General features: G+C 50.8%; 1 protein-coding gene across 1 annotated transcript in view; it reads right to left on the minus strand.

Annotated features, from left to right (window-relative positions):
- The window catches only part of LOC140904593 (uncharacterized), a 261,339-nt gene that overhangs the window by 98,864 nt on the left and 135,798 nt on the right, over positions 1 to 26,677 (minus strand). Inside the window, exon 7 of the mRNA XM_073327024.1 lies at positions 11,270 to 11,552. Within this exon, the coding sequence (XP_073183125.1) occupies positions 11,270 to 11,552 (283 nt within the window). The remainder of the gene's footprint in view (positions 1 to 11,269; positions 11,553 to 26,677) is intronic.

The following is a 26,677-nucleotide window of genomic DNA, read 5'->3' on the forward strand; positions in this document are numbered from 1 at the left end:
GAAGGAAGGTTTTCTCATCAGGTTCTAGCACACGATAAAAGTTCTGAAGGTTCTTAGAGTTTCCAGACACATGGGCCAGAATTTTCAGAAGGTCTCACCCCCACCCCTAGAGCCAGATTTTCAGAAGAACTCAGCTCCCATTTGGGCAATAAACATTTTGGCCAGATTTTCAGAAAGGCTCAACACACTGAGGGCTGAGCTATTTTGGAAACAAAAGGTGGTAGAAGTTGTGGGTGCTGGTTGCTTGGCCGTCTGGCCCACCAGGCAGGAGTTTGAGGTTCAACATTACTTTCTCAGAATGGTAGCAATCATCTTTTATTCCCTTAAAAAGGGAGCAGGGAGATGACATATAAAAATCGCTTGTGCTTTAGAAAGTCTCTAGAAGTTGAAAGAGATATGCCATCTCCACCTCCCTGGAAAGTTCACAACAAGTTAAAGAAAACTGTGATTGATAAGTGGCTTGACTAACAGTGACAGGCTGGCCAAGTGGTCTAACGTGTCAAACTCAAGGCTGTGTCTTTCCGTCATTTGTGTTCTGGGCTCCATATGCAGGTGGGCGTTCAAATCCCCTTCCTGACACAATCATTGCCTTCTACATGAGAAATAGCCTCATTTCAGCCTCTCCTGTAACATTACAACACCAACTGCTTCGCATTTCTATGCTAGAACTTGGAGGGAATTCAAAAGTGGTGCATTCAGGGCACCTAGTTGAGGTCACGGGTGGTCTAGTTATAAGCAAAGGTTGTTCAGTCCTGTCTGGGAGGGTAAGCTCTGGAGAACACGGATCATCTGAAGATTACTGAGGGGAAGCAGGAACATCTGATCCAGCCAGTGGAGGACAGCCATCTAGAATCCTAAGGAGATATTTTGGCATCTAGGGAGTGAGAAGTAAATCTCAGAACGGAGAGCTGAGGTGGTGCTGATGACTATTTCCTGCGGCTAAGGCTAAATGGGAGCGTGTACATCTAGGAACAAGGAATGTCAGCCACGTATACAGCAACAGTGGGATCTCAGCTAGGAGTCGAAAGGTCTTTTTACCTCTGTATTTGTTGTGCCCACTTCATCCAGTTCTGAGGTCCCCAGTTCAAGAAGGAGGATGAAACATTTGAGAGGAGAAAGAAGAGCCATGAGAAGGATGAAAGGCTTAAAACCCCCGCCTTGCTGTGATAGTCACAAAGAGCTCAGAAAAGGTTTAGGGGATGACGCTCTCACTCCCTAAGTACCTACATGGGGAACAATACTTACAAACAGGCTCTTCAATCTAACAGACAAATGTATAATGTGAGCCAATGGCTGGAAGTGAAGCTAGACATATTCAGATTGGAAATAAGGCATGCTTTCTGACAGGGAAGGGAATTAACCATTGAAAATCTTACCCAGAGTCCTGGTGGAGTCTCCATTCCTGGAAATTTTCAAATCAAAATTGGATCTATTTTTTTTTTAAACTGATCTGTTCTAGTTGAAAAGGAATTCTTCGGGGGCAGGTATCGGGCCCGTGCTAGACAAGAGGTCAGACTGGGTGTTTACGAAGACCCCTTGTGGTTTTAAAATATGGGAAACAAACCCTTAAATGACAAACGCTTTATTCTGTGAATCAAAAGGAAGTACTTCCCCTGGCTCTTTTTCTCATTTTGTAAACAAGGGCTTGGAATTTCAACTCTCAGTGAAGCTTTGCCTTTAAACTGAATTAGGTGAATTTTCCAGCTCTTGATCCTCTGAGTCTAAGGAAGAATCCCTGAAAAGCAGGTGAGGTTTCAGTTCAGAATTTCATAGGTTAATTTGATGCCATCCAAGAGTGAACGCTTCGGTAGGGAACAAGTGAGAATTTGTTGACTGAGAAAAATTCCTGGTGAAAATTGGCAAAGCTGTGGATATTTTTAAACATTCCAGTGAATTTACACATGAAGATACAAACAGAGAGAGAAAGAGAAAATCACACACTGCACAGCCCCTTGTAGGCATTAACAAAAATCAGACCCACACAGCACACAGAGAATCATAGAATAACAGAGTTGGAAGGGACCTCTGGAGGCCATCTAGTCCAACCCCCTGCCCAGAGCAGGACCAATCCCAACTAAATCATCCCAGCCAGGGCTTTGTCAAGCCTGACCTTAAAAACTTCTAAGGAAGGGGATTCCACCACCTCCCGAGGTAACCCATTCCAGTGTTTCACCACCCTCCTAGTGAAAAAGTTTTTCCTAATATGCAACCTAAACCTCCCCCACTGCAACTTGAGACCATTACTCCTTGTCCTGTCATGTGCTATCACTGAGAATAGTTTAGATCCATCCTCTTTGGATCCACCTTTCAGGTAGCTAAAAGCAGCTATCAAATCCCCCCTCATTCTTCTCTTCTGTAGACTAAACAATCCCAGTTCCCTCAGCCTCTGCTCATAGGTCATGTCTTCCAGTCCCCTAATCATTTTTGTTGCCCTTCGCTGGACTCTCTCCAATTTCTCCACATCCTTCTTGTAGCGTGGGGCCCAAAACTGGACACAGTACTCCAGATGAGGCCTCACCAATGTCGAATAGAGGGGAACGATCACGTCCCTCGGTCTGCTGGCAATGCCCCTACTTATACAGCCCAAAATGCCATTGGCCTTCTTGGCAACAAGGGCACACTCTTGACTCATATCCAGCTTCTCGTCCACTGTCATCCCTAGGTCCTTCTCTGCAGAACTGCTGCCTAGCCATTCGGTCCCTAGTCTGTAGCGGTGCATTGGATTCTTCTGTCCTAAGTGCAGGACTCTGCACTTGTCCTTGTTGAACCTCATCAGATTTCTTTTGGCCCAATCCTCCAATTTGTCTAGGTCCCTCTGTATCTACCACTCTTCCCAGTTTAGTGTCATCTGCAAACTTGCTGAAGGTGCAATCCACACCATCCTCCAGATCATTAATGAAGATATTGAACAAAACCGGCCCCAGGACCGACTCTTGGGGCAGTCCACTAGATACCGGCTGCCAACTAGACATGGAGCCATTGATCAGTAGACATATGTACATAAGGGAAAGCCACACAAAACATACAGAAAAAGCACACAAGACGAAAGCACAAAAACCACATACCAAAAGAATACGAAGCAAAAAACAATTTGCCTGCAAAAATCAGACACACGCACACAAAACTATGCAAGGCATCCACAGAAATCACACAGGACCCACATGCTCATCAACCTGACAGACAAAAACCACATGAACATATCGAAAGCCAGGCAGGGTTTGAGTCTCACAGCCAAGAGGGAGTGCAGGAAGGTGGTTTGGGGAGCAAAGGTTGAGGGGGAAGTCAGGGGCTCAAGAATCACAGGATGGGCAGTGCTCTGGGCTCTGCTTGATGCCTCCTGACACAGGGTGCAGGTGGAGAATGGAGCCTTGTAGATCTGTGGAATCTGTCCTGCACTCTGCAGAGGAAGAGAACCTGGGTGTCTTCTGAGCCGGAATTGTATTTTCCCGACGGGCAAGATGAATGGCAGAAGCCATTGCTTAAAGAAAGCTGATGCTTGAACTCACAACCTCAGCATCTGAGTGGACCAGATCATACATCTGAGGGAAGGCAGCAGAAGGAGACTGCGCCAATTGGAAGGCATGAGATGCACTGTGCTAGGGTTGGGGGTTCCACGACCACCGCTCCCAAGAGAAGGAGGCGGGTGGTGGTGGTCGGGACTCTCTCCTCAGGGAGACTGAGTCATCTATCTGCCATCCCAACCGGGAAAACCGAGAAGTCTGCTGCTTGTCAGGAGCTAAGATTCATGATGTGACGGAGAGACTGCCGAGACTCATCAAGCCCTCGGATCGCTACCCCTTCCTGCTTCTCCACGTGGGCACCAATGATACTGCCAAGAATGACCTTGAGCGGATCACTGCGGACTACATGGCTCTGGGAAGAAGGATAAAGGAGTTTGAGGTGCAATTGGTCTTCTCGTCCATCCTCCCCGTGGAAGGAAAAGGCCAGGGTAGAGACCGTCGAATTGTAGAAGTCAACGAATGGCTATGCAGGTGGTGCCGGAGAGGCGGCTTTGGATTCTTTGACTATGGGATAGTGTTCCAAGAAGGAGGAGTGCTAGAAAGAGACGGGCTCCACCTTACGAAGAGAGGGAAGAGCATCTTCGCAAGCAGGCTGGCTAACCTAGTGAGGAGGGCTTTAAACTAGGTTCACTGGGGGAAGGAGACCACAGCCCTGAGGTAAGTGGGATACCAGGAGGAAGCACGAGCAGGAGTGCAGGAGAGAGGAGGGCTCCTGCCTCATACTGAGAAAGAGGGGCAATCAGCGGGTTACCTCAAGTGCCTATACATAAATGCACAAAGCCTGGGAAACAAGCAGGGAGAACTGGAAGTCCTGGCAAAGTCAAGGAATTATGATGTGATTGGAATAACAGAGACTTGGTGGGATAACTCACATGACTGGAGTACTGTCATGGATGGATATAAACTGTTCAGGAAGGACAGGGAGGCCAGAAAAAGTGCGGGAGTTGCACTGTATGTAAGGGAGCAGTATGACTGCTCAGAGCTCAAGTATGAAACTGCAGAAAAACCTGAGAGTCTCTGGATTAAGTTTAAGATTAAGTTTAGAAGCGTGAGCAACAAGGGTGATGTCGTGGTGGGAGTCTCCTATAGACCACCGGACCAGGGGGATGAGGTGGATGAGGCTTTCTTCTGGCAACTCGCAGAAGCTACAAGATGGCACGCCCTGGTTCTCATGGGGGACTTCAATCACCCCGATATCTGCTGGGAGAGCAATACAGCGGTGCACAGACAATCCAGGAAGTTTTTGGAAACTGTAGGGGACAATTTCCTGGTGCAAGTGCTGGAGGAACCGACTAGGGGCGGAGCTCTTCTTGACCTGCTGCTCACAAACCGGGAAGAATTAGTAGGGGAAGCAAAAGTGGATGGGAACCTAGGAGGCAGTGGCCATGAGATGGTCGAGTTCAGGATCCTGACACAAGGAGGAAAGGAAAGCAGCAGAATACGGACCCTGGACTTCAGAAAAGCAGACTTTGACTCCTTCTGGGAACTGATGGGCAGGATCCCCTGGGAGAATAACATGAGGGGGAAAGGAGTCCAGGAGAGCTGGATGTACTTTACAGAATCCTTATTGTGGTTACAGAGACAAACCATCCCGATGTGTATAAAGAATAGTAAATATGGCAGGCGACCAGCTTGGCTTAACAGTGAAATCCTTGCTGATCTTAAACACAAAAAAGAGGCTTACAAGAAGTGGAAGATTGGACAAATGACCAGGGATGAGTATAAAAATATTGCTCGGGCATGTAGGAATGAAATCAAAAAGGCTAAATCACACCTGGAGTTGTAGCTAGCGAGAGATGTTAAGAGTAACAAGAAGGGTTTCTTCAGGTATGTTGGCAACAAGAAGAAAGCCAAGGAAAGTGTGGGCCCCTTACTGAATGAAGGAGGCAACCTAGTGACAGAGGAGGTGGAAAAAGCTAATGTAATCAATGATTTTTTTGCCTCTGTCTTCACGAGGTCAGCTCCCAGACGACTGCACTGGGCAGCACAGCATGGGGCAGAGGTGGCCAGCCCTCTGTGGAGAAAGAAGTGGTTCGGGACTATTTAGAAAAGCTGGACGTGCACAAGTCCATGGGGCCGGATGCGTTGCATCCGAGAGTGCTAAAGGAATTGGTGGATGTGATTGCAGAGCCATTGGCCATTATCTTTGAAAACTCATGGCGAACGGGGGAAGTCCTGGAAGACTGGAAAAAGGCTAATATAGTGCCAATCTTTAAAAAAGGGAAGAAGAAGGATCCGGGGAACTACAGGCCAGTCAGCCTCACCTCAGTCCCCGGAAAAATCATGGCGCAGGTCCTCAAGGAATCAATTCTGAAGCACTTCGAGGAGAGGAAAGTGATCAGGAACAGTCAGCATGGATTCACCAAGGGAAAGTCATGCCTGACTAATCTAATTGCCTTTTATGATGAGATAACTGGTTCTGTGGATGAAGGGAAAGCATTAGACGTGTTATTAATTGACTTTAGCAAAGCTTTTGACACGGTCTCCCACAGTATGCTTGTCAGCAAGTTAAAGAAGTATGAGCTGGATGGATGCACTACAAGGTGGGTAGAAAGTTGGCTAGATTGTCAGGCTCAACGGGTAGTGATCAATGGCTCCATGTCTAGTTAGCAATCGGTATCTAGCGGAGTGCCCCAAGGGTCGGTCCTGGGGCCAGTTTTGTTCAATATCTTCATTAATGATCTGGAGGATGGTGTGGATTGCACCCTCAGCAAGTTTGCGGATGACACTAAACTGGGAGGAGAGGTAGATACGCTGGAGGGTAGGGTAGGATACAAAGGGCCCTAGACAAATTGGAGGATTGGGCCAAAAGAAATCTGAGGAGGTTCAACAAAGGACAAGTGCAGAGTCCTGCACTTAGGATGGAAGAATCCAATGTACCGCTACAAACTAGGGACCGAATGGCTCGGCAGCAGTTCTGCAGAGAAGGACCTGGGGTGACAGTGGATGAGAAGCTGGATATGAGTCAACAGTGTGCCCTTGTTGCCAAGAAGGCCAATGGCATTTTGGGCTGTATAAGTAGGGGCATTGCCAGCAGATCGAGGGATGTGATCGTTCCCCTCTATTCGACACTGGTGAGGCCTCATCTGGAGTACTGTGTCCAGTTTTGGGCCCCACACTACAAGAAGGATGTGGAGAAATTGGAGAGAGTCCAGTGAAGGGCAACAAAAATGATTCGGGGTCTGGAACACATGTCTTATGAGGAGAGGCTGAGGGAACTGGGATTGTTTAGTCTACGGAAGAGAAGAATGAGGGGGGATGTCATAGCTGCTTTGAACTAAATGAAGGTGGATCCAAAAAGGACGGATCTAGACTATTCTCAGTGACAGCAGATGACAGGACAAGGAGTAATGGTGAAGTTGCAGTGGGGGAGATTTAGCTTGGATATTAGGAGAAACTTTTTCACTAGGAGGGTGGTGAAACACTGGAATGGGTTTCCTCGGGAGGTGGTGGAATCTCCTTCCTTAGAAGTTTTTAAGATCAGGCTTGACAAAGCCCTGGCTGGGATGATTTAGTTGGGGATTGGTCCTCCTTTGGGCAGGGGGTTGGACTAGATACCTCCTGAGGTCCCTTCCAACCCCGATATCCTAGGATTCTATGATCATTTGGCCAACAACATGTAGCAAAGCACCCAGCTAAGTTGCATGAATGCTCTATAAGCCACTCCTCAATTATATAGAGACACCAGCATATCTCCCCAGCTCTCAGCCTTGCACCTCAGAAATGTACCATCTTACACGGCTCATGGCCTTCTCTTGAAAAGTGTAAGCTCATTAATTAGTTCGCCACTTCATCAAAAATAAAGGGGACATGCACCAGCCTTTGTCATGTGAGCAACTTTCCCAAACACTTTGGACAAACTCAGGAGTAAGTATAAAATATTAAAATAAGTTTATTAACTACAGAAAGTTAGATTTTAACTGAGTCTAACTGTTGGTCACAGAGGTCAAAAGTGGTTACATAACAAATGAAAATAGACTCTCAGTCTACACTCTAATTTGAATATACTAAGCAAGAATTGGATCAAACAGCTTTTCTCACTCACTGGTTGCTCCAGGCAATGTTGAGTTCTTAATACACAGACTGAATTCCCTCTCAGCCTGGGACCAATCTCCGCAGTTCAAATTCTGAGTCTTCCAGACAATCTTCCAGGTGTTGAGATTGGGGAAGATACAGGTCATGTGGGGGTGTCTTTGACTCTCATACATATTTTTTCTCCAGCTGCTAGGTAGATTCTTGCCGTGATGCTGGGGTTAGTTAGCCCCCAATATGGAGCAGCAGTTTGCCTCCTGCACCTTGTGGTAGGCGTGTCACAGCTCCTTTACTTTGACCCCGCACGGCAGTGTGTCCCTGTCATGGCCCCTTTCTATCATGCATCACGAAATCTGCGTGCGCACCTCGGGAGTTACACCACAGAAAGCTGCTTTCCTGTGCAGAAACTTGCCCGTGTAGACAAGGCCGCAGAGGGCTTACATAAGAACGCACGACAGGTCATAGACTGGGTCAGACCAATGGTCCGTCAAGCCCAGTGTGCTACCTGAGAGCGACCAGTGCCAGATGCATTGGATGGAAAGAACAGAACAGGCTTGTTGACCTGCAAGGTGAGGGTCTTTCACCTTTATATTTAACTTCATTGTTGTTGATTCCTACTTATCCTATATCTAACTACCCCTCCTCTGATGTCTCTGGGCAAATCAGGTGTGAACCACTCCTTTGACACAGACGTGTCCCAATCCAGCTGAACTGAGGCAGAATTTGGGCCAATGTCAGTTTGGAAAAGGCCTGCTTCACCCAGCAGGTTTCTCAAAGTATCCGTTGCTTTGAACCGCATGTCGTGTGGATGTGCGAACTCGGAAGATAGCAAACATGAAAAAAAAAAACGCAAAGCCGGTTCTGAGGTTTCCAGAGCCAGGCCTGAGGGTTAAAGAGCTGTGCTCAAAAGGACAAGGGTCTCAACAGCTATAAAAAGAACTAGTTGCAAAAACAAAACAAAAATTACATGGAAAAAAAACAACCAAACAACAACCACCCAGAAAAGCTCCCATCACTCGCCCATCACCATTGTAGATCTTCACATCTCCTGCCTAATGTGACATCTTTGCTTTGCGAACAAGAGCCCTGGGGAACTCCTGCGAACTCCAAAGATAGCAAACATGAAAAAAAAAACGCAAAGCCGGTTCTGAGGTTTCCAGAGCCAGGCCTGAGGGTTAAAGAGCTGTGCTCAAAAGGACAAGGGGGCTCAGCAGCTATAAAAAGAACTAGTTGCAAAAACAAAACAAAAATTACGTGGAAAAAAAACAACCAAACAACAACCACCCAGAAAAGCTCCCATCACTCGCCCATCACCATTGTAGATCTTCACATCTCCTGCCTAATGTGACATCTTTGCTTTGCGAACAAGAGCCCTGGGGAACTCCTGCAAACTCCAAAGATAGCAAACATGAAAAAAAAAACGCAAAGCCGGTTGTGAGGTTTCCAGAGCCAGGCCTGAGGGTTAAAGAGCTGTGCTCAAAAGGACAAGGGGGCTCAGCAGCTATAAAAAGAACTAGTTGCAAAAACAAAACAAAAATTACATGGAAAAAAAACAACCAAACAACAACCACCCAGAAAAGCTCCCATCACTCGCCCATCACCATTGTAGATCTTCACATCTCCTGCCTAATGTGACATCTTTGCTTTGCGAACAAGAGCCCTGGGGAACTCCTGCGAACTCCAAAGATAGCAAACATGAAAAAAAAACCGCAAAGCCGGTTCTGAGGTTTCCAGAGCCAGGCCTGAGGGTTAAAGAGCTGTGCTCAAAAGGACAAGGGTCTCAGCAGCTATAAAAAGAACTAGTTGCAAAAACAAAACAAAAATTACGTGGAAAAAAAACAACCAAACAACAACCACCCAGAAAAGCTCCCATCACTCGCCCATCACCATTGTAGATCTTCACATCTCCTGCCTAATGTGACATCTTTGCTTTGCGAACAAGAGCCCTGGGGAACTCTCTGGCTCACCTGTGTGGGTGGAAGGGGTCTCACACTACGTGGGAAGGCTGCATCATGAGAAAAACCACCTGTGCTCTACTTTCACACTTTCTAATCTTTCAGAGTAGCAGGAGGCGGAAAAGTGAGACACATGCATTAGACTCAAGAGCAAAACTAAGAGACCAAACCACAGACTCTGGACTCAGCATTCATGTATCCTGCAGTCTGAACTTGGAATCTGTTACATTCCCTCATTGGCTACCATCATTTAACCAACACGGAAGTGCTTCTTGTCCAGCAAGGCAGCCAGTTTGGGACCCATAGGCATGGCATGGCTCTGAAGGAATCAGCTGTTTCTCTCTGTGCTTCAGGAAACTTGGGATCCAAATGGTAAAAGACAGTTGTTCCCAGTTTCATCATGGCATCCCTTAGAAGTGTGAGCAATTCTAAAAACAGTTTACCTTGGCCACAGGTCACCATAGCGTCCATCTCTGGGGTGAAAATCAACCACTCGTACCTCTCATTTCTACCTGAGTTCTTGTCAAATCTTTGACCTTAGTTGTAGCAATTTTACACGGCTCTGGCGTAGAATTCTTCACCAACCACACGACATACCAGTAGCGATACTGAGGTAGAACTCCCCCAAATATGCCCTTTTGTTTCTTTAATCTGGTGGCTCAGATTTAAATAAGGGACTAAATTCAGGTGCGGCTTAGAATCCCTCTAAGACACCAAATGTCAGGTATCTACTCAAAATGGGTGTCTTTCTGCAGCTCTATCACATTCCTCATGGATGTCATTTCCTACACATTTACAGCATCTCCCAGGAGTGAGCTGAACAGAAATGTCACTTCCATTTTTCCCATCTCTACCTAGGAAGGGATTGCATTTCCCAAATAAGAGGCAACATGCACCTGATTAGGAAGGGAAGATCTTCAGGAGCAACCTCCTGCAGGGCATGGGCCACAACTGCTTTGGGAGGCAAATGAATGGGTCTTTTGCTTAGTTCCAAATCATTTACTAGAGAATCCTCTTCCCAGCCCCTTCGGGAAATATTGACCTTAGCAATTGAAGAACAGGGGGATAGAGATGGTGATGGAGAATCCCTCTGATTTACCCTATGTTCTTCTGTTGTTACAGAGGGGAAAAGACATTTTTCCCTATCCCTTCCCTATTCCTGCTCTTTGTTATACTTCAATATATTTTAAGGGAGGAAAACAGTAGTAAAAATATCTGCCTTCAGGAAAACCTGAAGCAACAGCGCTCTGATGAACTGTGACAACTGGGAATGAAACAATATGATCCTGGTGGGGGAACTTGATGACTAACAATTGTTTTTAAATGGGGGAACAGTATAACTGTGATGCTCACGGTTTGTTTAGACTAGGACATGTGATGGAGTTTAGGTCAGGTCAAGGGGAAAGCTAATGCCAACCACTGCACCTCGGCTGCATCTGCACGACAACTGTAATTGTCTTTTAACACCAAGATCACTAATTTGAGCAGCCAATGCCATGTACAGTCCTAGTGGATGTAAGTCACGGGTAGTTTTTGCCTCAGTGTAGCTTGTTGGGAACAAACCTCTCTCCGCCACCTGGAGCTGATGAACATTCCTGGCTGGAGGGACACACGCTCCTTTGACCCAAAAGGAAAGGAGTTGATAGAAAACATCGATCATCTAAACATCTATAACTAAGTGGGAATTAGCAAATGTGATTTAAAAGAAAAAAATACCTTTGGCCAGCCCTAATCAAGGCATTTGTTACAGATCCCTCCCATGTGGATTTTCTGATGTCTAATAAGGGTTGAGCGCTGATTGAAGCTTCTCCCACACTCAGAGCACGTGTAGGGCCTCTCTCCTGTGTGGATTCGCCGATGTGTAATAAGGTGTGAGCTCTGCTTGAAGTGTTTGCCACACTCACGGCATCCATACGGTTTCTCACCCGTATGGATTCGCCGATGTCTAATAAGGTGTGAGCTCTGCTTGAAGTGTTTCCCACACTCAGGGCATCCATAAGGTTTCTCACCTGTGTGGATTTTCCAATGTGTAATAAGGTGTGAGCTCTGCTTGAAGTGTTTCCCACACTCAGGGCATCCGTAAGGTTTCTCACCCGTGTGGATTCTCTGATGTGTGAGAAGGCCCGAGCTCCCTTTGAAGCTTTTCCCACACTCGAGGCATGTGTAGCGTGTTCCTTCCAAGTTCATTCTCTCACGTGTAATAAGGTCTGACTGGCTACCGAAGTTTTCCTCTGGCCTCTGCTGACTCTCACAGGCTTTTGTTTTTTCTGGGCGTGCACAGCTCCCAGAATCATTCCCTTTGGACCTTCCTGACAACATCCCATGGGCTTCTACTCGCTCAGCATCTTCCTGCTGGGGTTCCTCCTCGTTTTCACTCACCATCCCAACACCTGATGGGAGACCGAGAGAATCCAGACGTAAGTCTCTGCCTGCGCCAGAGAGAAAGGAAATCTCAGAGAGAAGAATGGGAAAAGGGATGAAGGAACCAAAATGTGTACAGGACAGATCAAACCTATCAGGAGCTTATTTTCCCTTCAACCTTCCCCAGAGGAGAGAAAGGAAGGGATCAGTTCTGGGTCCGTATCTCAGAAGAAATCTCAGGGGACAGCGAGACTGGGGAGGGACCTGCTGCCAGTTGTCAGTCAGGATAGGTGGGAAGCCATGAGTGACCTCTGCCTAACGATTCTACATCTGCAGGGAACAATCCAGAACTTGGAGAGCTCACAAGGTCTTTGTAGGGCATCCCAAATGTTTCCTGTATTCACCGACAGTTTTGGCGTTGGTTTAACCAATGCCTCACCTATGCAGGGAGCTCTCGGGAGCACTTTTTTCTTAGAGCCATGAAGGTCTGGGACGCACGACTCCTCCCCTCGTTCCAGCTGCGAGATCACATCAGTTCTGGAAACTGGAAACCCTGCTCAAGGCAAAGAAAACAAGGGAGGTCAGTGGAATTTGTGGGATACTTGTCACAAAGAATATTCCATGCTTTTAAGCCCAGCTCACTTTTAAGTAGTAACGTCCCAAGGCCGGCTTCCTTGGCTCAAAGTGCCAGGAGATGATTATTATAAATCATATTCATTACCTTAGTGCCTAAGGGCCAACTAACAGTGGGTCCTCATTTTGCTAGGCACAGTACAAACCGAGAAGCGTTGATGGCCCATGCCCTGAAGAAGTTACAATCTAAATAGACAAGGCAGACACAGAATGGGGAAAGGGGTAGAACCCACCAGCAGAGTGAACTCCGTGAAGGCAGAGTGACAGATCTGATCAACACAGGCCTAGATCTTGAGACTATCGGATTTAATGTTACAACCAGGGCCAGTGTTTTCCGGAAATTGTCGCTAGGACTGCATTTTTTCCCAAAATTACTCTTTGTTTCTGGAATCACCGTTAATATCCGGAATTGCTGATCAGAGGGTGGGTGGGGCATGCAAGGTCACAATCCCCCAGATTTCTCCCTGGAGACACCCGTCTCCTCCCCAGGGCACAGGCTGGCTGCGGTTGAGACTTGATGCCGATTTCTTCCCTCCTCATACAAGTCTGGGATCGGCAGTGGGACGCCAGGCTCTCTCATCATGCTGCAGAGAGGACGGCAGTCACAGCTGCTCGTGGCCGTGTCCACAGCACCTCTCCCCTGCTCATCTGCCCTGTACACAGCTGGTTCATGCCCCGTCTCTCCAGCGCACAGCTGGCTCTAGGCTCTCAATGCCCAGTATCTGAGCCCCACCGCCCCCACACAGCCGGCTCCTGTCCCCTCCCCGCAAGGCACTTTCAGGCTTTAAAGGATTAGATATTGCTCACGTTTGTCAATTACTCTCTTTTCATTGCCTGCAAACTCTTGCCCTAATTATGACTGTTATCTGTATATCTAAGCCAGCCCTTGAAAGCATGAATTCTTCACAGACTATGATGCCGAGATGCACCACATGATACCAGGAAGGGCTGCGGGATGGGTTTCCTGTGCAAGCTGGTATCGCTACGGGGTGATGAATGCCAGATCTCATGGCTGGTTATGCAGAGTTCCACCTTTTGAAGGTTTACCCAACGCAGAAAGGGGTAGTGACGGATTTCCCCTCATTCAGGAGACTGAAGACAACAGACTTTTGGGGGATAAACAGCTGAGTTTGAGCTGACTGAGGGGGGTCTTTCTGGGCTACAAACTCACAGGACCTGATAACCACCAGGAGGTAACCCTTTAAGAAAGGTTTTAATACACTTTGGAACCGATCAGGGATTCCCATGAGGACCGCTGAGGGAATGAAGGTAAACACACATTTGGATGCTCTTTTTGTTTTATGAGAACGGGAACAGGAAGGGCAGGGATATCACTGAATGCAGGATCTCAGCAGGACGAGGTGTCAGGATAGCACCATATTGCAGCCCATTGGAAAACATAATCCCAACTACACATACAAAATGATGGGCTCTAAATGAGCTGTTTCCACTCAACAGAGGGATCTTGGAGTCACTGGGCACAGTTCTCTGAAAACATCAACTCAGTGTGCCACGGCAGTCAAAAAGCAAAGAGAATGTTGGGAATCATTCTGAAATGGATAGATAAGACGACAGAAAATATCATATCGCCTCTATATAAACCCATGGTACACCCACATCTCGAATACTGCCTGCAGATGTGGTTGCCCCATCTCAAAAAAAGATATATTGGAATTGGAAAAGGTTCAGAAAAGGGCAACCCAAATGATTACAGGTATGAAACTCTTCTCTACGGGGAAAGATTAAAAAGACCGGGACTATTCAGCTTGGAAAACAGACAAAGGGGGGATATGAGAGAGGTCTATAAAATCAAAACTGCCGTGGAGAAAGTAAATAAGGACGTGTCATTTACTCCTTCTCATAACACAAGGACTAGGAATCTCCCAATCAAATTAATAGGCAGCAGGTTTATAAGAAACAAAAGGAAGTATTTCTTCACACAACGCACAGTCAACCTGGGGAACTCTTTGCCAGATGACGTTGTGAAGGCCAAGATTATAATAGGGTTACAAAAAAAAAAAAAAAACCACCATGAGAAATCTATTGAGGACAGGTCGTGAATGGTTATTAGCCAGGATGGGCAGGGATGGTGTCCCTAACTTCTGTTTGTCATAAGCTGTGAATGGGTGACAGGAGATGAATCACTTCATGATTCCCTGTTCTCTTCATTCCCTCTGGGACACCCGGCGCTGGTCACTGTCGGAAGACAGGACACTGGGCTAGATGGACCTTTGGTCTGTCCCAGTGTGGCCGTTCTTAAATACCAGGGAACCTAGTGAGTTCAGTGCAATGGGAGGGAGTAGGAAAATCCCTGGCTGTGGAGAACACTGGGAAATTAGAAACTATCATTCACAAGCAACAGACTCTAAATAGTCTAGAAAAGCAGAATGTGAAAAATAAGAATCGGGGTCATGTGACTTCAGGAATGAGGGACTCAAAAAACCAAGTCTGCAGAGAAGAGAGATTGTGGCTATTGCACATGCGGATGGGGGAGCAACTCTCCAGGTCTCAAGGATTTTCACCAGCAACCGAGGCCATTGTCCCATGCACGGGGCAATCCAGAGCAGTGAGGAGTTGTGTCATCTGTAATCCTGGCTGAGTTTCAATGCTCTGCTGCTGGAGCTCCCTTGTCTGGATTCCCCCAGATTCTCGGAGATGCTGCCCCGAGCAGGGTCTAGGGAGAGATCTCTTGTAGGAAGCCCAACACCCTCCTCCTTGTGAAAAGGAAAGGAGGACTTGTGGCACCTTAGAGACTATCCAATTTATTTGAGCATAAGCTTTCGTGAGCTACAGCTCACTTCATCGGATGCAAACTGTGGAAAGTGTAGAAGAGCTTTTTATATACACACAAATCATGAAAAAAATACCACCTCCCACCCCACTCTCCTGCTGGTAACAGCTTATCTAAAGTGATCACTCTCCTTACAATGTGTATGATAATCAAGGTGGCCCATTTCCAGAACAAATCCAGGGTTTAACAAGAACGCGGGGGGGGGGGGGAGCGGAAAAAACAAGGAGAAATAGGTTACCTTGCATAATGACTTAGCCACTCCTAGAGCTGGATATGAAGCAGGGGAATCTCCCCTAAGCCTGACTGGTGGCTTCCCCCTTCGTATTTCAAGGCACCCGCTGGTTAGTTGGGTCAGGCTCCAGCACTAGGAGTCTGGTCCTTTTTCCCAGCCCCATCTAGGTAGGTTATTTTCTGTTCACCAGATTGGAGCATTTCCACCTCCGAACCTCATGGGTCTCTTCCCAGAATCTAGGCCACTTATTAAACAACTCCCAGCAGCTCTGCCACCCCCTGGCCTCCTCCCTTTCTCCACCCTGTGCATTTCCTGCCCCGCTCCAACCTCCAAACCAGATGGTGCAAACCTTCCCCTCTCCCGTGTATTTGCTGTCCCTCTCCCTCCTGCAGGAACAGATCAGAACCCTCCACAATAATCCCTACCTGAGCTGGCTCCTCTGCAGCCATGTCGCTCCCTTGTCCCATGGGAGGACGGGATGAACCGGAAAGAAACATGAGCGTCGTTCTGCAACCTGGCCGGGCAAGAAGGGCTGTTGTAGAAGTTTAGGAACGGACATTAGTTCATTTCACATCACGCTTCCCCCAGGCTCTTTCCCTGCAGAGCGAGATCCGAGATTCTGCCGTGCTGAGAAAATGCTCAATCTCTGGATTACAGCAGAGACCTGGCCCCTCCTGCCAGGCTAGGCCCACAGACACACTTTTAACCTCCTTTCTCCCTCCCGCATCCCAAAACAAAGTCTCTGAACGCAATCCTAGAAAAAAGCAGAACCAAAGGAGTCCCTTTCGAGGATTCCCTCTGACACTGACCCCACGGCAGCCACACCCCAGCAGGAGGGACATGGAGTCAGGAACTGGGTTTTCCTCTCTCTCATCCTCGTCTTGTCCACAGGAAAGTGATTCTCCCCACAGTGCAGTAATACATCTGTCTGGGCAGATGAGAGAGCTGGAAATCTCTTTCAAAACTCTTTTATCCCACGGACCCTGTCAGTCTCTCTATCTCCTTTTCCCTGTGCCCTCTCCATGCCTGTCTGCTAGGAAACTCTCATTCCTGGGTTGTTTGCTCCCCCATGGCTGGATTTGCTCCTGCAAATGGCAGGAGAAATGGGGTGGGGGGCTGTTTGTGTAGAGTCATTTTATAGTCCTTCACTGCCTGCCTGGGATTTCCCCATTGCCTGCCTAGGACCCCCACCTGCCCTCCACCAGGATCTGCCAGGCCATTTGCCTGGGACCCCCTCCTCCAACCAGGAGGACCCCCTGACACTTTACAGGAGGACCCCTCACTCTGCGCCAGGGACCGCCCAACCACAGCTCTGTGCACTGGGCATGGCAATGGTCCCAGGAGCCAGCTGGGCAATCCCAGACAGAGCCCCTGACACAGCACCAGGCAGCATCTAATCCCCTGCCCCACCTGCCCAAGAGCCCCCACCCCCACTGGTCTGCAGCCAACAGGCCCCCAGCGATACCCACCTCCAGGACCCATAGCCTTAGGGCTGGGCACATCAGAACTACCCCCCAAAACCCCAAATCCTCCAGAACCCACCAACCTGACTAGGGCCCCCCCTGCCCAGCCACCCAGAGGCCTCCCCCTACCACAGTGCCCCTTCAGCTCCCGCTGCAATCTCCCCACACAGACACCTGCCCCCCCACAGCAACAATGTTCCCTCACAGTGTCTGCTAAGTGGATCGAAAGTTATCACCACCCCCTGCTGGCCAGTCACACAGGCAGAGGGAGCCCGGGGGGCGCCTCTTTAACAGGAGAAGGGAAGCCATGGAGGGCTAAAATCAGTAAGACATTTCCATACTCTGTCACTAGCAAATAATGGCCACCGTGGATCCACCCCAGACTTGGCTACAGCTTTGCACTGTGGGAAGCCCCCCCTCACGGAGACCCTTTGTCATGGGGTTTGGGATAATTCTGGATCCACGCTGCACTCAGAGGGACCTCCTCATCCCATGCCAGCTAGAGAAAAGAAAAGGGTCCAGCCAACTCTCCTGTTACCAACTGGGAACCACCCATCCCCCAAACAGGGGGAGGCCCCTGGCTTTGATGGGTATTGAATCTATGGCTAGTCTCTTTTATCAGTAAACATTTTTAACAGAGAGAAAGGAGAGAACAAGTGATTCTCAAAGGAGAGGGAAAGATGATCATTGTTGCAGGGGGGTTAATTTCCCAACCATGATGGAGAAGGACTCAGGGCGACAGGTTCCCCCCAAGGAAGGACAAGTTGCTGGGATTTAGAGACATGAGGAACAGCCCCAAACCCAAGAGGATTTTTAATTGACATTTGATAATGACATCTTAAGAGGGAAACCTGAGATTTGAGATCAGTGTTCAGAAATGAAAGAGAAAGGGTGGAAATCTGAGGGATTTTGGATCCATTTATGCAAATTATAGAGAGGAAAGTGGAAAATGAGAGGGATTTTATCGCAGTTGTTGATAGGAGGTAAAAGCTGAGTGTATTTCCCACCACTATTTGGTCAATGAATGGAGCGGAAATGGGCAACATTGGCAAACGTTTGAGATCCATATTCAGGAATCTGAGAAAAGGTGTAAATCTGAGATTTTCGTCGTAATTTATAATTACAGAGACAGGGAAAGCTCTCAGGGGCATATTCAATTAGAAGTAGACAACTAGAGTAAAAGTGGGGCAAACGTTGAGGGTATTTTTGAGGAATCTTTGAGACGTACAGAGAAAACGTGTCACAAACTACGCAACTGAGAACATGGGATAAACGCCAAGACCGGGGGGATTTTATGTGGCTATTAAAGAACTAGCTGGAAGAGGGGGGACCGTTTGTCATATAAAATCCAGCCTGTCCAAAACATAAGCAGAAAGTGATGGTCCCCCCCCCACGGCCCCCGTTCACCTGGGCAGCAGGGAGCCCTCTGAGGGGCTGACTGAAGGGGGCGGGGGGGGGGCGCTGGAGGGCTCTTTGGGGGCGGGGAGGGGGCGGCAATGGGGGATGGGCAGGTAGGGGGCAGAGAGTCACTTTCCTGCCCCCACCGCCCAGCGCTCCCGCACCGGGGTCTCCCACTCACCGGAGCACGGGGGGGTTAATGACGGGCCCCACCCCGCACAGACCCCGGAGAGGAGCCGCAGCTGCTCCTCCTACAGATCCGACACGAGGCAGCGCCTGGTCTGCTCCGGGCTCCGCCCCCAGACGCTGCCCCGCCTCCGGTCTGCTCCAGGCCCCGCCCCCAGGCGCTGCCCCGCCCCTGTCTGCTCCATGCCCCGCCCCCTGGCGCTGCCCCGCCCCCGGTCTGCTCCAGGCCCCGCCCCCAGCCGCTGCCTTGTGTCGGGTCTCTCGGAGGAGCAGCTGCGGCTCCGCTCCGGGGTCTGTGCTGGGGGGGCCCGTCATTAACCCCCCCGTGCCCGGCCGGGGGGGGCTTTCTCCAGCTGGGACCCGGCCTCTGCCCGCCCCCGACCCGGTGAGTGGGAGACCCCGCGGGCGGGGGGAGCGCTGGTGGGGGGGCAGGAAAGTGACTCTCTGCCCCCGGCACGGCTGGGATTGGGGGGGGCAGAGACTGGGGCCCGGCGGGCGGGGTCCCTTGGGGGGTGTTGGGGGGAGAAGCCGGAGTTGCGGGGGGGGTTGAACTGTCTCTGTGCAGCCAGGAAATTCCCGGGGGGAAGTGGGGGGCGGTGGGGGAGTTAATTGGATCCCCTCCCCCCCACGGGCACAAATGCCCCCCAGTTTTCCCTTTTTCCCTCTCGGTAGCTCCCACCTGGTTGTAAACTCCCCCCCACCCCCCCATTGATCCTCTCTCTCCTCTCCCCTGTTCCCCCCCCGTCTCTCCCTCCTTCCCTCCTCCTCACATGTCCATTGATACTCCCCTCCCGTGGGGGGGGGATTTCCCTCCCCCCCCGTTTTATCCGCAGCGATTTGTCCCGGTGTCGGTGGGAAGTTGGAGCCCGGAGCCATCCCCCAACCTGGCTGCCCCGGCTTGGGGGTGGGAGGAGACGCCGGGTCTCTGCCGGGGCGGGGAAGGGAGGGGACGTGTCCCCCATGGGGCTGCCCCCGATCCCGGCTTCCCAGTCCCACTTGATGCCCCCAACTGCCGCACCGTTGCCCCCAGCCCCCACCTGCCCCCCACCTGCCCATCCCCCACTACCGCCCCCTGCCCTCCCCCAGGGAGCCCTCCAGTTCCCCCCCCCGCCCCCTTCAGTCAGCCCCTCAGAGGGCTCCCTGCTGCCCAGGTGACCGGGGCCGGGGGGGACGAGGACGATCACTCTCTGTTTATGTATTGGACAGGCTGGATTTTATATGACAAACGGTCCCCCCTTTTCCAGCTAGTTCTTTAATAGCCACATAAAATCCGCCCCGGTCTTGGCGTTTATCCCATGTTCTCAGTTACGTAGTTTGTGACACGTTTTCTCTGTACGTCTTAAAGATTGATAAAAAAGTTTGCCCCACTTTTACTCTAGTTGTCTACTTCTTATTGAATATGCCCCTGAGAGCTTTCCCTGTCTCCGTAATTATAAATTACCACAAAAATCTCAGATTTACACCTTTTCTCAGATTCCTGAATATGGATCTAAAACGTTTGCCAATGTTGCCCATTTCTATTCATTGACCAAATAGTGGTGGGAAATACACTCAGCTTTTACCTCTGTGACAAAGTGGAACTGTTCTTAATGTTTCCTCTGAATAGTGTGGGGGTGCCTCAGTTTCCCCTAGGCAGTTCTTAAGTATCTAGGTGGTGGGATAAGGGTGTATGATCGTTGCAGAGCCCTAGAGGGCAGGTGTGTGCAGGAGTCTGGACACAGAGAATGGCCGACACCCTGTTTCCTGGCCACTGATGGCCTGGGCCCTTCCCCCCTGCAAGGTGAGAGCTAAAGGGTTGGAGAACAAAGGAATCCGGTGACCTCCTGGCCCGGGAAAGGAACAAAGCCCAGAGGAGGAGGGGCTGGAGGGAGTTTCAGTTGGGGGCTGGCTGGGACATGGAGTGAAGGGCAGACGTGGTTGTCTGGCTCACTGCCCCCCCCAAAATGGCCCCAGCTGAGGGGTCTTGTTCTCTGCACCTGCAAGCTCTGTTTTAGACCATGTTCCTGTCATCTAATAAACCTCTGTGTTACTGGCTGGCTGAGAGTCCCATCTGACTGCGGAGTTGGGGTGCAGGACCCTCTGGCTTCCCCAGGAGCCCTGCCTGAGCGGACTCGCTGTGGGAAGCGCATGGAGGGGCAGAGGATGCTGAATGGTCCGAGGTCAGACCCAGGAAGGTGGAAGCTGGGTGAGCTGTGTGTCCTGAAGACAGGCTGCTCACGGAAAGGCGACTGCCCCAGAGTCCTGCCTGGCTTCATGGGGAGCAGCTCCAGAGCATCGCCCAGGGACTCCGTGACAACTGGTGGCAGGGGTGGGATATACTGCACCCCGTGGACAGCGCTTCCTGCAGTAAGTGACTGGGGAGCAGTAAAACGAAGGGGGATTGACGGGGACCAGGCGTGCTGAAGATTCAGAGAGAGACAGTTTCAGGGGGCGGTTAACTCCTGGAAGTGTGTGACCAGAGAGAAGGACTTTTGCAGTAACAGGTTTCCCCTGGGGATTGCAGCGAGCGGTCCCAGGGACGGAGGAGTCTGCCGCTCGACCCTGACAAAGAGGGGGTGACCTCGAGAAGGGCTGGCACACTAGGGGTTCTCCCTGGAAACTGTGGGGAGCTGAGAGCACACAGGCCTGTGAGTCCACAACTTGGGAAGGGCGGAGTGAGGGCCTGTCACCGTCTCCTGAAGAAGGACATTGTAACCCTGTGCAGAAAGAGAGGGTTGAGCGTTGGAAAGTTCACCGAAGCACAGTTAATCGTGCAGCTGGAGGAGGATGACCGCTCTAAGGGACAGATTCCTGACCCGAAATGGGGCTATAGCAGGATCTGGGAGCAGCTGGAGTGGTGGCCAGGCATCCCCAAGACTCCTGTCCCCGACCAGACGAGGGTCTTCACGATCGGGTTCCCCATTCGGGGATCGGAGTCGGACAGGATTGGAGCTGAGTCTGAGAGAGCAAGAGGACCGTGAGAGACAGTGAGAGCCCGAGAAAGAGCTGCAGAAGCAGCAGCAGCAGCATGAACTGGTGATGGGGGAGTGGAGAGGCCTAGGGGACCCCCCAGGGGTGAGTGGGGATAGACCCCGGGGGGCCAGTTCCAAAGGGAACCTCGAGACTAAATTGCTGCCCCTGGTTAAGGAGGGGGGGGATGTGGATGCCCATCTCACTGCCTTTGAGCAGGCTGGAGATTTGAACCGGGGGACCCTGCGGAAAAGCCCCGGTGTCTAGCTCCCTTGCTGGGTCCCAAAGCCATAGACTCCGTCAGCCAGATGGGTGGGGAGGTGGACAGGCTCCCACTCCTGGTCCCAACCTATATGTCTGTGTGGAGTTTCCTTGGGCCAGGCCCCTCGGACCTCCAGTGGGAGCAGAAGGTGATGGTGAATGGGGAGACATTCCTGGGGTGGCGAGATCCTGGGACAGAGAGAACTGGTGTCAGGCCCTGGGTGGTGCAGCCTCAGAGGCTGAGGGGCTGTGTGAGCTGGGTGAGGGTCCCAGGGACGAAGCCCCTCGCCCTGCCTATGGCCCAGATCCCTGTGCAGACCCAGGAGGGGTGGGGCTGGCTGGTCGTTAGGGTTCTCCAGGACACCAGCTGCAAGACCCTGTTATGGGGTGACTGTGTCTCTTTGGGACAGGATCCAGGCCTTACTCCTATAACTGCCAAGGGTTTGAATCCGGGGAACCAATCGGTGGAGAGGGAAATGGTCAGTGCAAATGCAGATGACCTGGCTGGCAGCAGGGAGGAGCGGCTAGGCTCAAGCTATCTGCCTGCCTGTAACCAGACCCCTGGAGTTGGGTGGGACAGAGAGATGCTCCCCGCCCCCCTTGCACACCGGAGAGGGGGCTCAAGCTGGCTCTGATGCTGTGAGGAAAGCAGGGAGCTCGCTGCCTACCCCCACTGGGACAGCAAGGGCAGTGCTGAGCAAGCGGGGAGCTGAGACCCCAGCTGAGTGGGGGGAGACACAGGCAGGGCAGGGGATCTGTGGGGAGTGGCAAGGTGCTGGGTAAGGAAAGTCTGGATGAGCCTAGGCAGCCTTATGAGCTGATGGCTGTGTCTAGTCAGCAGGGTGGGAAGTCGAGGAGAGTGGAAGATGAGATTTACCTGTTAGCTGGGTGGAGAATTGGGACAGTGAAGGAAACGTACCTGTGTCTGTCAGGGGTATTGACTTGCCTTTGGAGGGAGCTACCCTGATCTCCAAGCAGTTGTCTGTGACCAGCCTTGTGTGCTGGGACAAGAGGAGAGAGGTCCCAAGCTGGGTGTCTGGGAAAGAAGAAAGTGTGTCCGGCTCTTCTTTGTCTGTGGAGCAGACAGAAGGGGCCTTTCAGCCTGTGATGGTTGAGGGTCGTGCAGTTGTCTCAGAGCTGGTTCTGGATTCAGCTAAAGCCCAGGAAGGGAAGGGTCCTAAGTTTGTGTCTGCTCGGGAGAATGGCCCTGTAACTAGGTCGCATCCAGTTAGGGTCTATGTAAAATCCCAGAGACGAGACAATTCTGGTGCTTGTATTTTGTCTGTTGCTAGTGTGTTGTTGGAAAGGGTGTAGCAACTCTGTCTAATCAGGGTGAGATCCTAGCCAGGGCACAAGGAGAGCAGGAAGGTGATGTGATTGTGTTACCTACTGAGGGTGTGGAAACCAGTAGCAAGAAGGAAAAGATTCCTGAACTTGTGTGTGGCAAAGGGAAGGAGAATGCTTCTGACCTTTTCTCTAGGAAGTCTGTAAGTTTGCCTGAAAGGGGATTGTGCAGGAATCCGCCGGATGGGCCAGAGGTGATTCTGGATGTAAGGGAGACCCAGAAAGAGTCTGTTGTTGCTCAGGAAAGTGTTCCTCTAGAGCAAGCCCTCGGTGAAGAGGGTAAGGGCAGAATTTCTGGGAGGGGTGAATTGTTGCATAGAAAAGCCCTAGGGAAAGGAATCCTCATGGAGTCTTTGCAAGCAGTTTACTGCCACTGACGGGTGTGAAAGTGATTTAATCAAGAAAGTTTCAGTTCCTAACAGCCAGAAATTTTCTGTTGTGAATGGATCCACTGACTGTCCTGTTGAAAGACCCAGTGTGGATAGCTTTGAGAAGGTCTCAGATGAAGTGAAAGCTGTTAAGAAAGTTAAACAGTCCCATAACCAAGTGGCTGTGTTTGGCCAGCTTGTTGGGGAGAAGACCCATTCCCAGTTTGACCCCCTGGGGTTTGGGGTGGCCAAAGGGCATGGGCCACAGAAACCTTCCCACATGTGGCCTGCGAGTGCTATCGATCACCACCGACCTAAGGGAGGGCGTGAAACTGGAAGGGCCTGGTGTAACTCCTACCGAGGAATGGGAGAGATGCTGGGGCACCCATGGGAATGTTGGTGGCTTCGAACTTCCCCAGGTCACCAGCTAAAGTGACCCCTCTCAGTTCGATCTCGAAGGGGGGAGAGATGTGACAAAGTGGGACTGTTCTTAATGTTTCCTCTGAATAGTGTGGGGGTGCCTCAGTTTCCCCTATGAAGTTTTTAAGTATCTAGGTGGTGGGATAAGGGTGTATGATCATTGCAGAGCCCTAGAGGGCATGTGTGTGCAGGAGTCTGGACACAGAGAATGGCCAACACCCTGTTTCCTGGCCACTGATGGCCTGGGCCCTTCTCCCCTGCAAGGTGAGAGCTGAAGGGTTGGAGAACAAAGGAATCCGGTGACCTCCTGGCCCGGGAAAGGAACAAAGCCCAGAGGAGGAGGGGCTGGAGGGAGTTGGAGTGAAGTGCAGGCGTGGTTGTCTGGCTCACTGCCCCCAAAATGGCCCAAGCTGAGGGGTCCTGTTCTCTGCACCTGCAAGCTCTGTGTTAGACTATGTTCCTGTCATCTAATAAACCTCTGTTTTACTGGCTGGCTGAGAGTCCCGTCTGACTGCGGAGTTGAGGGGCAGGACCCTCTGGCTTCCCCAGGAGCCCCGCCTGAGTGGACACGCTGTGAGAAGCGGACGGAGGGGCAGAGGATGCTGAATGGTCCGAGGTCAGACCCAGGAAGGTGGAAGCTGGGTGAGCTGTGTGTCCTGCAGACAGGCTGCTCACAGAAAGGAGACTTCCCCAGAGTCCTGCCCAGCTTCATGGGGAGCACTTCCAGAGCATCGCCCAGGGACTCCGTGACAACCTCCTATCAACAACTGCTCTAAAATCCCTCTCATTTTCCACTTTCCTCTCTATAATTTGCATAAATGGATCCAAAATCCCTCAGATTTCCAACCTTTCTCTTCCATTTCTGAACACTGATCTCAAATCTCAGTTTTCCCTCTTACGATGTCATCATCAAATGTCAATTAAAAATCCTCTTGGGTTAGGGGCTGTTCCCCATGTCTCTAAATCCTAGCAACTTGTCCTTCTTTGGGGGGGACCTGTCGCCCTGAGAGCTTCTCCATCCTGGTTGGGAAATTAACCCCCCTGCAACAATGATCATCTTTCCCTCGCCTTTGAGAATCATTTGTTCCCTCCTTTCTCTCTGTTAAAAATGTTTGCTGATAAAAGAGACTAGCCATAGATTCAATACCCATCAAAGCCAGGGGCCTCCCCCTGTTTGGGGGATGGGTGGTTCCCAGTTGGTAACAGGAGAGTTGGCTGGACCCTTTTCTTTTCTCCAGCTGGCACGGGATGAGGAGGTCCCTCTGAGTGCAGCGTGGTTCAGAAGTATCCCAAACCCCATGACAAAAGGTCTCCATGAGGGGGGGCTTCCCGCAGTGCAAAGCTGTAGCCAAGTCTGGGGTGGATCCACGGTGGCCATTATTTGCTCGTGACAGAGTATGGAAATTTCTTACTTATTTTGGCCCTCCATGGCTTCCCTTCTCCTGTTAAAGAGGCGTCCCCCCGGGCTCCCTCTGCCTGTGTGACTGGCCAGCAGGGGGTGGTGATAACTTTCTATCCACTTACCAGACACTGTGAGGGAACACTGTTGCTGGGGGGTGCATGTCTGTGCGGGGAGATTGCAGCGGGAGCTGAAGGGGCATTGTGGTAGGGGGAGGCCTCTGGGTGGCTGGGCACGGGGGACCCTAGTCAGGTTGGTGGGTTCTGGAGGGTTTGGGGTTTCGGGGGGTAGTTCTGATGTGCCCAGCCCTAAGGCTATGGGTCCTGGAGGTGGGTATGGCTGGGGGCCTGTTGGCTGCAGACCAGTGGGGGTGGGGGTCTCTTGGGCAGGTGGGGCAGGGGATTAGACGCTGCCTGGTGCTGTGCCAGAGGCTCTGTCTGGGATTGCCCAGCTGGCTCCTGGGACCATTGCCATGCCCAGTGCACAGAGCTGTGGTGGGGCGGTCCCTGGCGCAGAGTGAGGGGTCCTCCTGTAAAGCGTCAGGGGGTCCTGCTGGCCGGAGGAGGGGGTCCCAGGCAAATGGGCTGGCAGATCCTGGTGGAGGGCAGGTGGGGGTCCTAGGCAGGCAATGGGGAAATCCCAGGCAGGCAGTGAAGGACTATAAAATGACTCTACACAAACAGCCCCCCACCCCATTTCTCCTGCCATTTGCAGGAGCAAATCCAGCCATGGGGGAGCAAACAACCCAGGAATGAGAGTTTCCGAGCAGACAGGCATGGAGAGGGCAGAGGGAAAAGGAGATAGAGACTGACAGGGTCCGTGGGATAAAAGAGTTTTGAAAGAGATTTCCAGCTCTCTCATCTGCCCAGACAGATGTATTACTGCACTGTGGGGAGAATCACTTTCCTGTGGACAAGACGAGGATCAGACAGAGGAAAACCCAGTTCCTGACTCCATGTCCCTCCTGCTGGGGTGTGGCTGCCGTGGGGTCAGTGTCAGAGGGATTACAGATGACACAACTCCTCACTGCTCCGGATTGCCCCGTGCATGGGACAATGGCCTCGGTTGCTGGTGAAAATCCTTGAGACCTGGAGAGTTGCTCCCCCCATCCCCATGTGCACTAATCACAATCTACCTTCTCTGCAGACTTGGTTTTTTGAGTCCCTCATTCCTGAAGTCACATGACCCCGATTCTTATTTTTCACATTCTGCTTTTCTAGACTATTTAGAGTCTGTTGCTTCTGAATGATAGTTTCTAATTTCCCAGTGTTCTCCACAGCCAGGGATTTTCCTACTCCCTCCCATTGCACTGGACTCACTAGGTTCCCTGGTATTTCAGAATGGCCACACTGGGACAGACCAAA

This window comes from Lepidochelys kempii, unplaced genomic scaffold (genome assembly GCF_965140265.1).
Source record: "Lepidochelys kempii isolate rLepKem1 unplaced genomic scaffold, rLepKem1.hap2 scaffold_37, whole genome shotgun sequence".
Classification (NCBI taxonomy): Eukaryota; Metazoa; Chordata; order Testudines; family Cheloniidae; genus Lepidochelys; species Lepidochelys kempii.